At 47.1% G+C, this 15932-nt stretch overlaps 1 protein-coding gene across 3 annotated transcripts in view; it reads left to right on the top strand.

The window, feature by feature from the left end:
• The first annotated feature begins 1210 nt into the window (after positions 1 to 1210).
• LOC131136562 (ras and Rab interactor 2-like) overlaps positions 1211 to 15932 on the top strand; it is a 56431-nt gene continuing 41709 nt past the window's right edge. For all 3 annotated transcript variants that reach the window (XM_058083577.1, XM_058083556.1, XM_058083566.1), the window contains exons 1-2: positions 1211 to 1429; positions 7371 to 7509. In XM_058083577.1, the coding sequence (XP_057939560.1) occupies positions 7441 to 7509 (69 nt within the window). In that variant the 5' untranslated portion in view covers positions 1211 to 1429; positions 7371 to 7440. The remainder of the gene's footprint in view (positions 1430 to 7370; positions 7510 to 15932) is intronic.

The raw sequence follows: 15932 nt of genomic DNA, 5'->3' as shown, positions 1-15932 counted from the left end.
TTTTAGCTATGCAAACTAAGCGTGACGTTTTCTCACAGTTCGATTGATTGAGTTGAGTTTGAGTTAAGTTGATAAGGTATGCCTGGGGACTGGGGGAGGGGAGAGGGTTGATGACGTCGGGGAAAAGCGACAGATGTTTACTTTGCCTGGTCACGTGTTGAAGACGTTCCAGAAGAGTAAAAGTTGGATTTTCTGGCCAAGAGTCACGGTGTCCTACACTGATTTACAACAAAAAAAATTTTCATAATATGTCTCCGATTTTGATTTAATATATTGTGGCGCTCAAGAGTCTTATGACAGGCAAATCCTTTTTTTTTTTTTTTTTTTCTTTTTCTTTTTTTCTTAGTGCGGGTAAAGGTAAGCTCACATTCAACAACAACCCAGACTGCAAGATTCCACCATACATACTCGCTCAGCATAGCAGTCTCAGTGATGGTGCGACAACAAGAAAACCTAAAAACATCACATAGCAATGCAACAGATAAATAAAACACACACTACACGCTTACTGGTTGAGTTGAACAATAACTATGTGACTTTAAACTAGCAACTGAAGAGGTATTTACATAAACGGTGCCGCAAAGCACGCTGGGAACCGGGAAGTGTTCCCAGCGGCGCTCCAATATGTTGTTCAATTCAATGGACATTTGTGGTGTTAAGCAAGTAACATCGCTGGCGTCCATTAGTAGTATTTTAAGGGAAATACGTCATGTTGTGGCTGCAGGGCCTCACAGCTAGGAGACACAAGTTCAATTCCACCCTCGGCCATCTCTGTGTGGCCATCTTCTCCCCGTGCATGCGTGGGTTTTCTTCTGGTACTCCGGTTTCCTCCCACATTCCAAAAACATGCTAGGTTAATTGGCCACTCCAAATTGTCCATAGGTATGAATGTGAGTGTGAATGGTTGTTTGTCTATATGTGCCCTGTGATTGGCTGGCCACCAGTCCAGGGTGTACCCCGCCTCTTGTCCGAAGACAGCTGGGATAGGCTCCAGCACCCCCGCGACCCTGGTGAGGATAAGCGGTAGAAAATGAATGAGTGAAACATCATGTGCTCCATCTCAATTTTCCTTGCCTACCTCGACTACACTCGTGTTACCATCTTTGGCCACCAGAGGTCAGAAGAGGACAATACAAGAACCGCACTAAGGCTTTAATAAGTAAAAAAAGTGATGCACGTATACGTCACTTTTTCTTTGTGTGCAAAAACACGTAAAAACCCACAATCGTCAATCAGCACGCAGCACTTACAACACTTACTTACTATCACTGACAAACAACACAAATACACACTTGGGTGAGGAGGCCGACTGGAAAATATGCAAGTTGTGTAAACAGGAGTGAGAACTGCTGAAGTTCCGAGACGTCCATTGTTTTCATGAAACGAAGACACACAGGACGACAGCCGACGTTTAAGGACCCCTTTAAAGGTGAGGGACACTTTTTTGGACACAATTTTACCTGTCGGCAACATTTATGCCAAGAGTGTGATGGAGTCCAAAGTGTATTTTGTTTAATGTGATGTCACAGTATAAACTCACAATGTTTACTGTTGTTGCTTTCACAAGGTGTACCATGTAGAAAGATGAATATTTGCTAGTGCGATTCTAGGATTTAGCTCATGACGTGCAGCAGCATCCATTGAAAAGTGACAGTTTTATGTTGTAAAACAAATCTTATTTATGGCCAGATGACAAAAGAAAAAGTCAAATTCCCTATTTGATGAAACTGAAAAAGCATAACCATCCTATTTAGTTTTTAATCCAGTGGAAGATAATGATGTCAAATTGCAGCACCCGGTTTGATTTTTGTTGGCCCACAGGGAATATGTATACATTATATATATTATAAAAGTATTATACAAGAAAATTAAACCTGAAACATGTTGAAAATGTTGTACGTTACAAAATATCACACTAACAATAATCATTGTTGAAATCTATCTAACAATTTCACATATCTTGGTCTACTCTAGAGTGTTTTTACAGTGTGTTTGATACAAAATAGAATCAAGAAAAGTGACTAACAACGGATTGACCCTCCTTGAAGCTTGATGATGGCATTCTCCGATTTCAGATCAACATTTGCAATAAAATTATTAGTTTAGATTCAGCTCCAGAACCTTCCCTTTTCTCTCTTCAATTGCCATTGTTCACTTTTGACACTATCCAGGTTTAAGGCTCACACATTTATAAACACATTTAAAGTATAAAATGTATTGCTACTCACCACTAATGAATGATAATGTAAGATGAAACATAGAACATACGTAGGTAACACAGGTAAGTTTCAGGCAAATATCAGTTCCCAACTAGAAAAGGGCGAAAACCAGCAAAGTTGCAAATGAACTATGTGCGTTCACAAGCATGCACATGTGTGTGCCCATGCATTAAAATGTCCTCAGCCTTTAAAAACATTTTTAAAAACGTGTAACTACGTCTTTGCTAGTGAATGGGTTCATGTACTTTTGGAAACCCTTTTGGAAACCCGGCCAAATGTCAAGCGTGAACTAGTGAGGGATTGCTGTATTTCAGTATGGTCAGCATGGGTGAGCTTTCTTGTGCCACCAAAGTAATTGTGCTGTTGACTTTTGGAAAGTACAGCGTGCGGCGGTGATGGCGTGCCCCCAGCTTCTCCCTTTCCATTCCACTCCACCACAAAAACATGTCAACTTGCCAAGCGTTTCAGACCTGTCGGGTCCTGTTTAGATTCAGCTCCAGAACCTTCCCTTTTCTCTCTTCAATTGCCATTGTTCACTTTTGACACTATCCAGGTTTAAGGCTCACACATTTATAAACACATTTAAAGTATAAAATGTATTGCTACTCACCACTAATGAATGATAATGTAAGATGAAACATAGAACATACGTAGGTAACACAGGTAAGTTTCAGGCAAATATCAGTTCCCAACTAGAAAAGGGCGAAAACCAGCAAAGTTGCAAATGAACTATGTGCGTTCACAAGCATGCACATGTGTGTGCCCATGCATTAAAATGTCCTCAGCCTTTAAAAACATTTTTAAAAACGTGTAACTACGTCTTTGCTAGTGAATGGGTTCATGTACTTTTGGAAACCCTTTTGGAAACCCGGCCAAATGTCAAGCGTGAACTAGTGAGGGATTGCTGTATTTCAGTATGGTCAGCATGGGTGAGCTTTCTTGTGCCACCAAAGTAATTGTGCTGTTGACTTTTGGAAAGTACAGCGTGCGGCGGTGATGGCGTGCCCCAGCTTCTCCCTTTCCATTCCACTCCACCACAAAAACATGTCAACTTGCCAAGCGTTTCAGACCTGTCGGGTCCTGTCAGGACTCCCCACCCCCGGCCCCTTCTTTGTCAGCGATTGGAATAAATGAGCTGATTTGTCATTTAAGCTCCACTGGAATCTCTTAAGAAGGCTAATTTTGCTTTTCTGTGAGGTGCCCACTTCTATAGTGTTGTGTAACGGGAACTACTGCAATAACAACCATTAAAAACAAACTTTGCACAACTGTCACTATCACAAATCATGATGCAACAGATTAATATCTACGTTCTACGTTCTTGGTGTCTAATGTGCCTCATATTGTAATCTTCAGCAAATCGCTAGCTAGCCTGGACTGTGGTCCTGTGTCTTAATTCCATTTGACCGATAGAAGAGTCAACCAGTTCACTCTGCTGAAAAACCACCCCTAGTGTTATGGAAGAGAACATAATGGAAGATAATATCCATTCACTGATATATATTCTTTATATCTTATATCTTTTCTCTGAGCAACTTTCAACTGTAGTAAAAGTTGTGTATCTGCTGTATATTACAACATTTTACAGAGATGTTAAAGGGAAGGCTGACTGTATTTGTTGTTGAAGAAAAAAACATCTGTTCAGAGTCAAATACCACCCAATCAAAATGCCTTTCCTGTCTAACCAAAACAACATGGATTAGCCAGTTCAGCTGAAAGTCGGTCAGAAACGCTCACCACATTCTGCTCTGTGGTCTACACTCACATCCTGTATGTAGTGCTGTCAAAGTATCTATAGGACAATCTTGGCATCTAAATGTTGTGTGTGTGTGCATAAAGAACACGTGGCTGCACTCTTAAAGGACACTGTCGCTTGAATTGGACCAGTATGTCTGCGTCCATGCATGTGGATGTGTGTACTTTAGGGGTGTAACAGTGTAACATGATCACGGTAATCATTCAACATTTTAACAATCAGTCTAAAGCTGCTGGGTGTTTTGCGCGTAGGCCACACAGCTAGCAGACCTGAGTTTGATTCCACCCTATGGCATCTCGTTCTTCCATTTTCTCCGGGGACTCCGGTTTCCTCCCCCATTCCAAAAACATGCTACGTTAATTGGCGACTCCAAATTGTCCATAGGTATGAATGTGAGTGTGAATGGTTGTTTGTCTATATGTGCCCTGTGATTGGCTGGCCACCAGTCCAGCTGGGATAGGCTCCAGCACCCCCGCAACCCTCGTAAGAATAAGCGGTAGAAAATGAAAGAACAATCAGTTTCCATTTTCACATTTTTGTCCCCGTACTAGTACCACCCTTTTCAGCTGCTTAAAACCATCCATCCATTTTGTATTCCGTTCCTCCTCACCCTCCCAGACTTTAAACCATTCCAAAATCGTTCCAGCTCATGAACTTGTTCAATACCAAAGACAAGTTTATACATTTTTCTAAACCTGAACGCCTGATCCCAACAAGGTATTTATAAGTCTTGTATGATTTTTGCTCGAGAGGCTAAAAGGAGTGATGACCCAACTCCCCACAAATGCATTTGGCTTCAGAGCACTTTTAAGTCATAAAGGCAGCCACCAGATGGCAGAAGTGCATTTGATAAGAGCCTGGCAGAGATGATGTGGAGACACGTGTGCCAGGAAGGAGGAGTGTAGCGTCCAGAAGGTTATGCATTGTAGGGAAATTTTAACGCATGTGCGCACACACGTGCATAATTCTGATCCAAATGGAAAAATTGTAAATAAATGAAATAAGTGCAAGTAAATAACAAAATGAATAGTTATTTATAAATTGTTATCAAATGTTATTTGGATGTTTAACCAAAACTTTTTTGTTGTTAATATTGGTATATTTGTTTATGTCTCAAAAGCAAAAAATATTTCTGTCAAAGAGAAAGTCTTGGAATGTGTCTTTACACCCTTTTCTAGTCGGGAACTGATATTTTCTTGAAACTTCCTGCTGATTACTAAAGAAAAGAAAAGGGTCGTTTTTTCAGATGAAAGTCAGGAGTCTAATCCTTCTCTTGGTATGTTCCATTTTTATACAGTATAGCCATAGAACACAATAATCTGTGTGCCTTGAAAGATCAGTCAAAATGGCCGGTACTGACTTTTGACAAATGGCTGGGATTGTTGGCTGTCTCTCATGACTTTTGTTGGAATCCCACATTTTTTATTATTCACTATTTTCCTTTGAATGAATGGACAATTTCAATGTCGCCCCAATCAGTAACACGGTACACGTAACATTCTGCTTATTCTGTGCACGGTGGCATGCAATCATCTCCCAATCTCATGGTTGCTGGTTCTCTCATCAGTTGAGCTTCAGCATTCACATTCCCACACAATTTCTACTGAAATCTAATTTTTTAGTCAGGTTCCTTATTGGTTGAAATGAATCACATTTGATGCAGTTCGCATTTGACATGATTGTGGCGATATCAAAACAAGTGAGTTCAGCCCTAGCCATGTAGGCGTTCACACTCACGTTCTATGAACATGGAAACTCCACACAGAGGTGCCTGAGTCAGGAATTAAACCCGGGTTCGGCTCCAGTCTCCCAGCTGTGTGGCCTGCGCACTAACCACTCGGCCACCATGCAGCCCGTTTAATAACATTTGTCCGAAGAAACAATCATCAGTACTGGCAACACGGTAACCATGCATATTTTACAAGTTCACACTTTAGTGAGAAATGCACATTATGGGGTGACCTTTTTCTCTCTCTGGTTCAGATAGGTTTTCTCTTCTGGCAGGAAGGGGGGGACTGACCTAATGATTTCAGCCTGGCTAGAGAGAAAGAGATGGGGGAGGAGGGCACGGCCCAAGTTATAACATCTAAACCTTTATCCAAACAAAACAGAACCTCAGGGAATGTACTGGGAACAGTACAGGGAACATTCTGTGTAAAATCTTGTGGTTCAGCATTTCAAATTGCTGGTGACACATAGTCATCATCTCCAAGTTTGGGGGCACAATAACGATAATAATAGTTCAACTAAAAGAAAAATGCATCCTCATTAAAGCTGACTCATACATTTAAAAAAGAGTGTGTGTGTGTATTTTTGCACCCCTTATACACCCCTTATATAGGATTTCAGTACGAAGTACTTAATATACAGTTGCTTTTATACACAGTGTTTATCTTCAGTCTTGACCCAATGAAATTCCCGGGCGAGGACCACTGCAGTGTACATGTCTTAAACACATTTACACAATCTTGCTCTCTTTTTCCTTTTGTTGGCAGCCAATTAAGCCGTGCTTGACTTTAGTCTTTTTGATAATACACAATACTTTTAAAGGAGAAATAAGATATAAATAGAGGGAATCTTACCATGCCGTAATAACTACTCATACATAATGTGAGAATGGTCGGCCATCAGCAGGACAATGATCCATAAGACCCAGCAAGTCCACCTCTGAATGGCTGAAGAGAAACCAAATGAAGACTTTGGAGTGGCCTAGTCCAAGTCCTGACCTGAATCCTATTGAGATGCTGTGGCATGACCTTCAAAAGGATTCATGCTGGAAAAACCTCCAATGTGGCTGAATGACAACAATTGTGCAAAGATGAGTGGGCCAACATTCCTCCACAGCTGGAAGAGACTCATTGCAAGTTATCACAAACACTCTATTGCAGTTGTTGCTGCTTAGGGCGGCCCAACCACTTATTAGCTTTGGGGGTGCAACCACTTTTTCACACCACTGTATGTGTTCATGTCTCACTTAACGATTGCGGATGATGGGCAATATATCCCCCCAAAACGTTGAGTTTTCCATTAATGGGCTTATGTAGTTATTCACCAGTCGCCGTCCAGGAAAGCAGGAATCTGCTGTCATCTCATTCTGCCTGTTTGGAGAAAATGTCACATCTTTCAAATTACAAATCATTACAAATCAGGTCATGAAAACAGAATGGGAAGTAGAAAAATGTGGAAAGGAGTGTACAACCATGAGAATGACCCAAAAGAAACCTGCAATCAGAAGGAAAAGGATGAATTCAGAGGTTGCAAGAAGAAGGCAGGACAGGCTGAGGCAGCAAAGTCTGCAAAAGGCAACGGAGAAAGATGATACAGAGAGAGACCTTCAAACTAGCAAAAGCGGAAATGTCTGTGTGTGCACTGATTTGTGTGTTTTCCACTTTCAGAACTCTGGCCTTTATGTAAACACACAAGCGGTCATACGGCGGACTCAGTCCACATCAAAAGGAAGACAAAATGGCTTCCTGCATGCCAAGAGAGACTCCTCAAAGTGGTCTGATGAACAGGAGCAGCAGCTTCTTCAAGGTAAGGAAAGAGAAAAGGGATGGACAACAAAGGAGGTCATTTGGAGGTCAGGTGTACAGAAGACGAAGATTGTACTTCACCAACAGTACTATCTGTAACCAAAGACACAAATTCAATATGTTGCATTTAGGGCAGGAACGACACAGGAACCTGAGGTCAGATGCTTGTTAAGTTTGTAACGATCGCGCCCCCCTATAGAGGTACGAGGCTACAACGCAAAAAAGGAAGGTCACGGGGGGAGCGGATATCAGCTGTAAGAAAAAGGAAGGACTGTCGAAAATGTTGGGTAGCCACACCACGGCAGTTTATTTACACAAAAACAACCCCGCATGTCATCCCCTCCCAACCAACCTAACTAACTAACCAACCAACTACCTAACTAAACATCCCACCCGCCAACAAATACAATCATGAAACACCCAAATTAATCCCGAAAGCTTACCCCCCCACCCCGCGAGTGTCCAAAAGTTCCCCGAAGAGTCAGTGCTTATTCACAAAACAGTGGCGAAAGCCGCGGTTCCACTCACGACCACGCATCCGCTTGTCCGTCCGATCCCTGGGTCCGGAACCTCGCCCACGGTCCAATCGCTCAAGCCAGGAGGGAAAAGGAAATCCCGTCAGGTGTCGCTTGACAAAGTTGGTCCTCGTGGGTAAAACGCCGGCTCTCAGCATCCCCTTGCGTGTGTGACGTCACAATTTTTTCTCTTCCTCCAACCCCCTTGGCGCGCTGGAAGAGCCTCCTTAAATATTCGCCACCTACCGGCGAGTCTGCTCACTGCAGTCGCTCTCGCCGATGAGGAGGATGCATGATAATGGTGATGATGCCTGTATATATGGTCCTGTACCTGTTCCCCCGTACACAGATCACGACAGTAGTTTTCCTTACAGCTGAGTATCTTGTAGCAACGCACTTATGGACCCCACTACCTCAGCTGATGGACTTTGTGGCCATTACACCCCCCCCCCCCCCCCCAGCCAGCGGCTTACCGGGGCCGTAATAGGGCTTCATGTCTACCACATTTATAGTGTCCACCTTTAACTTATCTGTCATCCACCGAACACAATAGTTTACAGGACCCAATTTTTTCTCTACCCGAGCAGGACCTACCCATCTGGGAGCAAGTTTGGCAGAGAATTTTGCTGAAGCTTTGGATAGTGGGTGTGCCCTAACCCAGACCAGATCCCCGACAGCAAAGTGTACATCTCTGCGACGTGCATTATAATATCTGGCTTGTCGAGCTTTGGCCGCACCAACATGTCTCTCCACTTCATTGTGCAACTGTGTGTGTGTATGTATTGTGTGGTATGCGGATGTGTGTGGTGATGGAGCTTTGTGTACTAGTCGTTCCAGCGGTCCCATCAAGTTTCTACCAAGGGCCAACATGGCGGGAGTGGTGCCTGTTGTCTCGTGGACTGCTGTGTTGAGAGCAAGCCGAAACTCAGGCAACCATCCATCCCAGTCTTGATGATGGTTCCCCACGAAGGAGGCAATCATTGTTTTTAAAGTCCGATTGACTCGTTCGGTCATGTTTGTTTGGGGGTGGTAGGCTGTGGTCAGCTTATGGGACACTCCCCAAGCTTCACACAACCGGGACATCAACTGACTAGTGAACTGGGGCCCACGGTCGGACACCATGTATTTAGGAACTCCCCATCGGGTGAAGATGTCGTTCTTCAATATTTGGCATACCTTGGGGGTTTTAGCATCCCTCAGTGCAAAAAGCTCCACCCACTTCGAGAAGTAGTCCACCACCACCATCAGTACCGAGTTCCGGGCCCTGCTGAGCGGGAATGGCCCCATGAAGTCCACTCCGATCATCTCCCCAGGGGCCTTGACCTCAGGGGACTGAAGATGTCCGGCAGGCTTGCTGTTAGGGCTTTTGTACTGTTGGCATGTACTGCATGCCCTGACGTGGCTCCAAACATCTCCTCGGACCGTTGGCCACCAAGCCACTTCCAGAACTTTTAGGAGCGTCTTTGTCCTCCCCAGATGACCACCGAAGGGGCTGTTATGGAAGTAGGCCAGGAACAGCGGTACCAGGGCACCAGGCACTACGAGTTGGTACTTGAAGCCACCGTGCTTTGATGGTATTCCTCGGTACCACACCCCTTGTTGAAGTTGATAGTGGATGCGTCCCGGCTTAGGCTGGTCAACCGAGGGTCCACACTCCAGGCAAGTTGGATCCATCTTCTGGGCTTCCGCAATGTCTTGGAGTGTACCTGGGAGGTCCGACCAGTAATTTTTCGGGACGGCTAGACATACTTCCCCTTCTGATAACTGGGGTGCACGGGACAGGGCATCGGGCACCACATTGCAGCATCCTTTCTTGTAATGGACCCTAAAGGAGAAACTTTGCAGCCTCAGAGTCCACCGGGTAAGCCGTGACGACGTCTTGGGGCAGTTGAATGCCCATGAGAGGGCGCTGTGATCTGTGAATACGTCGAAGGTGGTCCCCTCAAGAAAGTGTCTCCACTTTTCAACGGCCCAAACGACAGCCAGGCATTCCTTTTCCGCAGTAGAGTAACGGACCTCCGCACCATGCAGGGCTCTGGAGGCAAAAGCAATGGGCCGTTCCTCGCCTTCCACACCCTGCATCAGGACAGGTCCCAGGCCTACATCGCTGGCGTCACAGTGGACCTGGAAACTGACGTGTGGATGGGGTTGTGCAAGGACTGGCGGTGACTGCAGCAAGGCTTTAAGGTTGTTGAAGGCCTCTTGGCAACTTGGGCTCCATTCCCAAGGCACATCCTTCTTTTTTAGATGGTTCAAGGGTGCTGCCAAGTCAGCCAGCCTGGGGATGAATTTGTGGTACCAGCCCACCAACCCCAGAAACCTCTGGAGACTTTTCAGGTCAGTTGGAGGCGGGTAGGCAGTAATAGCAGAGATTTTAGCTGGATCCACCTCCACCCCTTTCCCGGAAACCAGATGTCCCAAAAAGGTGAGCTGGCGTTGGAGCAAGTGACACTTTTTTACGTTGAGCGTTAGGTTTGCTTGATGTAATTTTGCAAACACAGCGTCAAGGTCGCGGAGATGTTGTTCCTCTGTCTTCGAGAATACAATGATGTCGTCAATGTACACGAAACAGGTCCTCCCTCTCAGCTCACCCAAGACGGTCTCCATCAACCGCTGGAAGGTAGCCCCGGCGTTCCGCAGTCCGAAAGGCATAACCTTGAACTGGAACAAGCCTAGGTGGGTGGTCATGGCAGTCTTCTGCTTGCACTCCACATCCATTGCCACTTGCCAGTATCCGCTCTGCAAGTCCAGGGAGCTGAAATAGGTGGCGCTGAGCAGGGACTCCAATATCTCGTGGACCAGGGGCATGGGGTACGCATCATGCCGTGTTTTGGCATTGAGGCCCCTGTAATCCACGCAGAACCGGGGTGTCCCATCCTTCCGGGGAGTCAGCACTACAGGAGATGCCCACGGTGATGTTGACGGCTCAATTACTCCATCGGCCAACATTTTCTTGATTTGCCCTTCAATTATTTGCTGTTTTTGGCAGGACACCCTGTAAGCCCTCCGCCTCACCGGCACCTCATCGGTCGTCCTGATTTTATGGGTAATGGTCCGGGTGGCACCAGTGGTCTCAGTCCACACGTTTGGCCACTTCTGCAGCAGCGGCCTCACAACTTCGGGCTGAGCCTCAAGGAACGGAATGTTGGCTGGGTGGCCTTTGGGCTCCTCGACAACAGCCATGTAAAAATTCACAGACGACTGAGTATGACTCCAGTGTAGTTTATCTCGGGTCTTGTTGAGAAATCTGAACTCCTTCCCGCTTGACATAGCATATTTGCGGAGATGCGGTTTCAATATTATCTCAGTCAGGGCCATGAAGTCAAGACCTAGGAGCAGCGGCATACACAACTGATTGTCAGGCATCACATGTACTATCAGGGTGCCGTGGAAGTCCTGCAGGGTGAGGAGCAGGGTGGCTTTCCCAAGGGCCCTGTTCTCTTGCCCATTGGCCATGATGAACCTTGGAATTCCGCTTGGCTCTAGGATTTCCCCCTCCTTCCTTATCGCCTTCCACAAGGAGTGACTCATCAGGGAGTAGGAGCACCCCGAGTCAAGGACTGCATCCCCATGCGAACCTCGCAGGCTTACAGGCACGACCAAAAGTGCTTGTTCGCCAACTGCAAAGGCGAGGTCAGCTGCTGTGCCTCGGCTTGACCCCGGCTCCGCCTTCTTGCTCGGTCTTCTCACTGGGTTGGCTTGTTGTACACGGCTCCAATATTCTTTGGTGTTGCTCCAGTCCCTCTCAATTAGGGAGCCAACCTTAACCATCTGGTCCACTGTGGATACGATACCCCGCAATCCGCTGGCCAGCCTCGGGTTACAGGCACCGAGTATGCGCCGCACGATTTCCTCTTCCTCCATGTTGGGTCTCCATTTCAGGCACAGGGCGCGGTAATCGTATGCAAAGTCACGCAAACACTGATTGGGGGTTTGCACGTTGGAACGGAGCTGCTCTTCGATCTCAGATTGGTAGTCGGTGGGTAAAAAAGCCTCAAGAAAGGACTGCTTGAAGGTAGCCCAGCATGTTATTTTGCTGCGGGCAGCCAACCACCAGCTCCGTGCAGGTCCTTTTAGGACTGCATTGAGGGTTCCCACCAGTTCGGCATCACTCAGAGGCCTGAGAGCCAGGAAGTTCTCACATTGCTCAATGAATTCTGTTACATCAGCAGAACTCCTGGACTCTCCAAACTGGGGAAACTCCATCCTTATAGGGGGTCGCGCTGTGACCGCCGGCGGAATGGGAAAGGTGGCATCGATGGCGGGTGGCAGGTTGCTGCCTGACGCTGGAGGTGCAGGGGTGGAGAAGCTAGCAGGTCTCCAAGGCAGGCGACTCTTGGTCAGGGTCTTCTTAAGTGTTTCGTCCCACCTTGCATCTCGGCGTTTCAAGCAGGCTACGACAACTTGATCAAAATGTTGTAGTTTGGTGTCCACATATGCCTTTAATTCTGCCGTCATCGTCTCCATTGCCGCTCTAAGCCCCTCCTCTCGACTGAGTGTGCTGTCCACGGCCTCCTTGAGCCTATTCTCCAACACGTCCACCTTTTGTTGGAGGGCTTGAAAGTGTTCCATGTACAGCCCTGTTTCGTCATCGCCCTCATCAGCCTGTGCAGCGTCCTGATCTGGCTGGTCCAAATACATGGACCCTAACAGGCTGGATAGTTCGGTGACCGCTATGTGGCTATGCCTGTAGGTGACATGTCGGCAGGGCTCAAGGAGCGGTGCCAGGTCCTGGGCTGCTTCAGCCCCGTCCACTCTGTCGTCCTCGTCTGACCCCTGCTGGCTGGAAGCTGACATAACTCCGGTTTATGTACGCAAATGTGTTGTGCTGTATGTTAGGCTGTATGTAAAAGTAGTTGAGTGACAATATGCTTGGATGGAAAAAAACTGGAAATACCTAGGCCAAAATTATTTACTGTATAAATTACTCTTGCACAAAATGCCCGTTCCAGTGAATGAGGGCGCTAATGCCCGTGTGTGTGCGTGCGTGCGTAAATGTGCGCAAGCGGATCTTGTTCCAGCCCACAACTAGTCGGAACGCAGCGCGCGCGTAAAGTTTACCCTCCCCAAATGTATATACAAGAAGCACTGGAAAACTTATGAAACGCTGATATCAATACAACAACCCCCTCAGCCCCCGTACTAGCCACCACTCTGTAACGATCGCGCCCCCCTATAGAGGTACGAGGCTACAACGCAAAAAAGGAAGGTCACGGGGGGAGCGGATATCAGCTGTAAGAAAAAGGAAGGACTGTCGAAAATGTTGGGTAGCCACACCACGGCAGTTTATTTACACAAAAACAACCCCGCATGTCATCCCCTCCCAACCAACCTAACTAACTAATCAACCAACTACCTAACTAAACATCCCACTCGCCAACAAAGACAATCATGAAACACCCAAATTAATCCCGAAAGCTTACCCCCCCACCCCGCGAGTGTCCAAAAGTTCCCCGAAGAGTCAGTGCTTATTCACAAAACAGTGGCGAAAGCCGCGGTTCCACTCACGACCACGCATCCGCTTGTCCGTCCGATCCCTGGGTCCGGAACCTCGCCCACGGTCCAATCGCTCAAGCCAGGAGGGAAAAGGAAATCCCGTCAGGTGTCGCTTGACAAAGTTGGTCCTCGTGGGTAAAACGCTGGCTCTCAGCATCCCCTTGCGTGTGTGACGTCACAATTTTTTCTCTTCCTCCAACCCCCTTGGCGCGCTGGAAGAGCCTCCTTAAATATTCGCCACCTACCAGCGAGTCTGCTCACTGCAGTCGCTCTCGCCGATGAGGAGGATGCATGATAATGGTGATGATGCCTGTATATATGGTCCTGTACCTGTTCCCCCGTACACAGATCACGACAGTAGTTTTCCTTACAGCTGAGTATCTTGTAGCAACGCACTTATGGACCCCACTACCTCAGCTGATGGACTTTGTGGCCATTACAAGTTTTGGAATGGAACCAATATTTCTGGAAAAATGTGGCCTGATGATTTGCAAGAACTTGGAAATTTGAACCGTCGTTGTGCATGACGTCCCCAATCTTCAACTTGGCAAGCATCAGAAGATTAACTCACCAATGCATATGGTTAGGTTTTTCTTTGTCTTTTTGCAGCTGTTTGGCGACACTATAGCAAAAAGCCTCCCATGCGGTAGCCTCTCAGGGATTATGTACATGGCATGTCGCAGAGTGCCCTAATGTCGCTCAACCAGGACATTTTCACTCCTTTTGGGGACAAAAACAGGACATGGAAAGAGAACACTTGGTCACCCTACCTTGGCAAGCCTGCTGGATAATGTTTAGCTTTCAGCTTATGAAATGTGGACCAGCCCACCGCACTGCCTGATATATTTATTATTATTATTATTATTATTATTATTATTATTATTATTATTATTATTATTATTATTATTATTATTATTATTATTATTATTATTATTATTATTATTATTATTATTATCAATTACTTTATCTATTTTAATTAATTTTTAATTCTCTATTTTTATTTTTGTGTGTGGAAGGCATGGGTGATATATGGGGACCGTGTGTTATCGTCCCACTCTGGCTGCGGCTGTTTCCCCGGGTGGGGCGCCTGGTGAGCGCGTGTGAGAGGTGGGGTCTTTGTTGTGCAGCTTGGGCTCTGGATGGGGGAGGTGCGGTGCTGAGGTGGGGGGTTGCCTGCTTCTCTCCCTTTCAGTTGTGGTGGATGTTGGGCGGGTGGATGTTGGGTCTGGCTGTGGGTGCGCGGGCACCAGGGTGGGTGGCAGTTGGAGTGGTGCTCTGCGCAGTGCTGGCCGGGATTGGCGGGGGGCTTGCTTCGGGGCGGGGTGGTGGGCTCTGGGTCGTGGGGGAGCCTTGATCAAGGGTTTGGGGGCAAGTCTGGCCGGTGGCTCACGCGCGGCCCCTGCTAATTGCCGATGTCTGGCTGGCCCCCTCTGTCTCCGGTCTTGTGGCGGTCTTCCCGCCTCCGGTTCCTACTCGGCGGGTCGGTGGGCGGATGGGAGATGTGCTGGAGACGGGTTGGCGCTGGGGCAGAGGATGAGGCTGAGGGGGCATTCACTTTTTGCGGCTGTTGGGGTGTCGCTTTCCTCGTGGGCTCTGCTGTGTGGTGTGTGTGTCTCTGTCCCTCCCTGGCACTTTTGGCTCACGTGCCTTGGGGGCGTGGTTGTGCTCTGCCTCATGCGGGTGCCAGTTCTCCTGCGGTCTCTGTGGTGTCGCTCCCTGGGCTGCCATGGTGATGGATGTGTCGCCGGGGCGCGGTCAATGCTGTTCTGGCGGTGTGGGAGCTGCCTCGGGGCGCGTGGTTTGTCTTCTGGTGGTCTGGGGGTGGCGTAGCTGGAACAATCTGTGGTGGGGCCCCCTTCGTGGGGTGGCCGGAGGCCATCGCTGGGGGAGTTGGCGGGCTCGCTCGGGGTTCCCTGCTGCAGGATGTTTTGGTCTGGTCTGCACAGCTGACAGCTGACACTGGGGCTTGACCTATGGGCGCGGTTGGCGCTACCTCCCTTGGGCTGTCCTGGGTCCTGACACAGAGCAAATCTGTTTAGCATGTAAGGGCATTTAGATCAACAATACTATCTGCCCCAATGGCTGGACGGGACAAAAAAAAAAGGATTCCAGATTCATGAATAAATGGCATAGAAAGCTTGTTTATAACTCTGTAAATATGGTTGTTAACATTATTAGAGCACTTTAGACATGAAATAACAACCCTAAGGCATCTTTACACTTATATTACCTAATATAATAGACATAATAATGCACACTTTAGCATTGGGAAAGTTCATTGTTGTTGTAGTATCACTAAAGATGGCAGGGCATAATAAAACTGTTCAACGTCAGGCTAGCATTTACCACATAGCACAGCCTCCCCACTAGTTGGCATCCATTATGCTTTGTCCAGTTAGTAGTTTCTTCACAC

The sequence above is a fragment of the Doryrhamphus excisus genome, chromosome 1, assembly GCF_030265055.1.
Source record: "Doryrhamphus excisus isolate RoL2022-K1 chromosome 1, RoL_Dexc_1.0, whole genome shotgun sequence".
Classification (NCBI taxonomy): Eukaryota; Metazoa; Chordata; class Actinopteri; order Syngnathiformes; family Syngnathidae; genus Doryrhamphus; species Doryrhamphus excisus.
The sequence above is the reverse complement of the archived record's forward strand: the minus strand, read 5'-3'. Positions and strand labels throughout refer to the sequence as shown.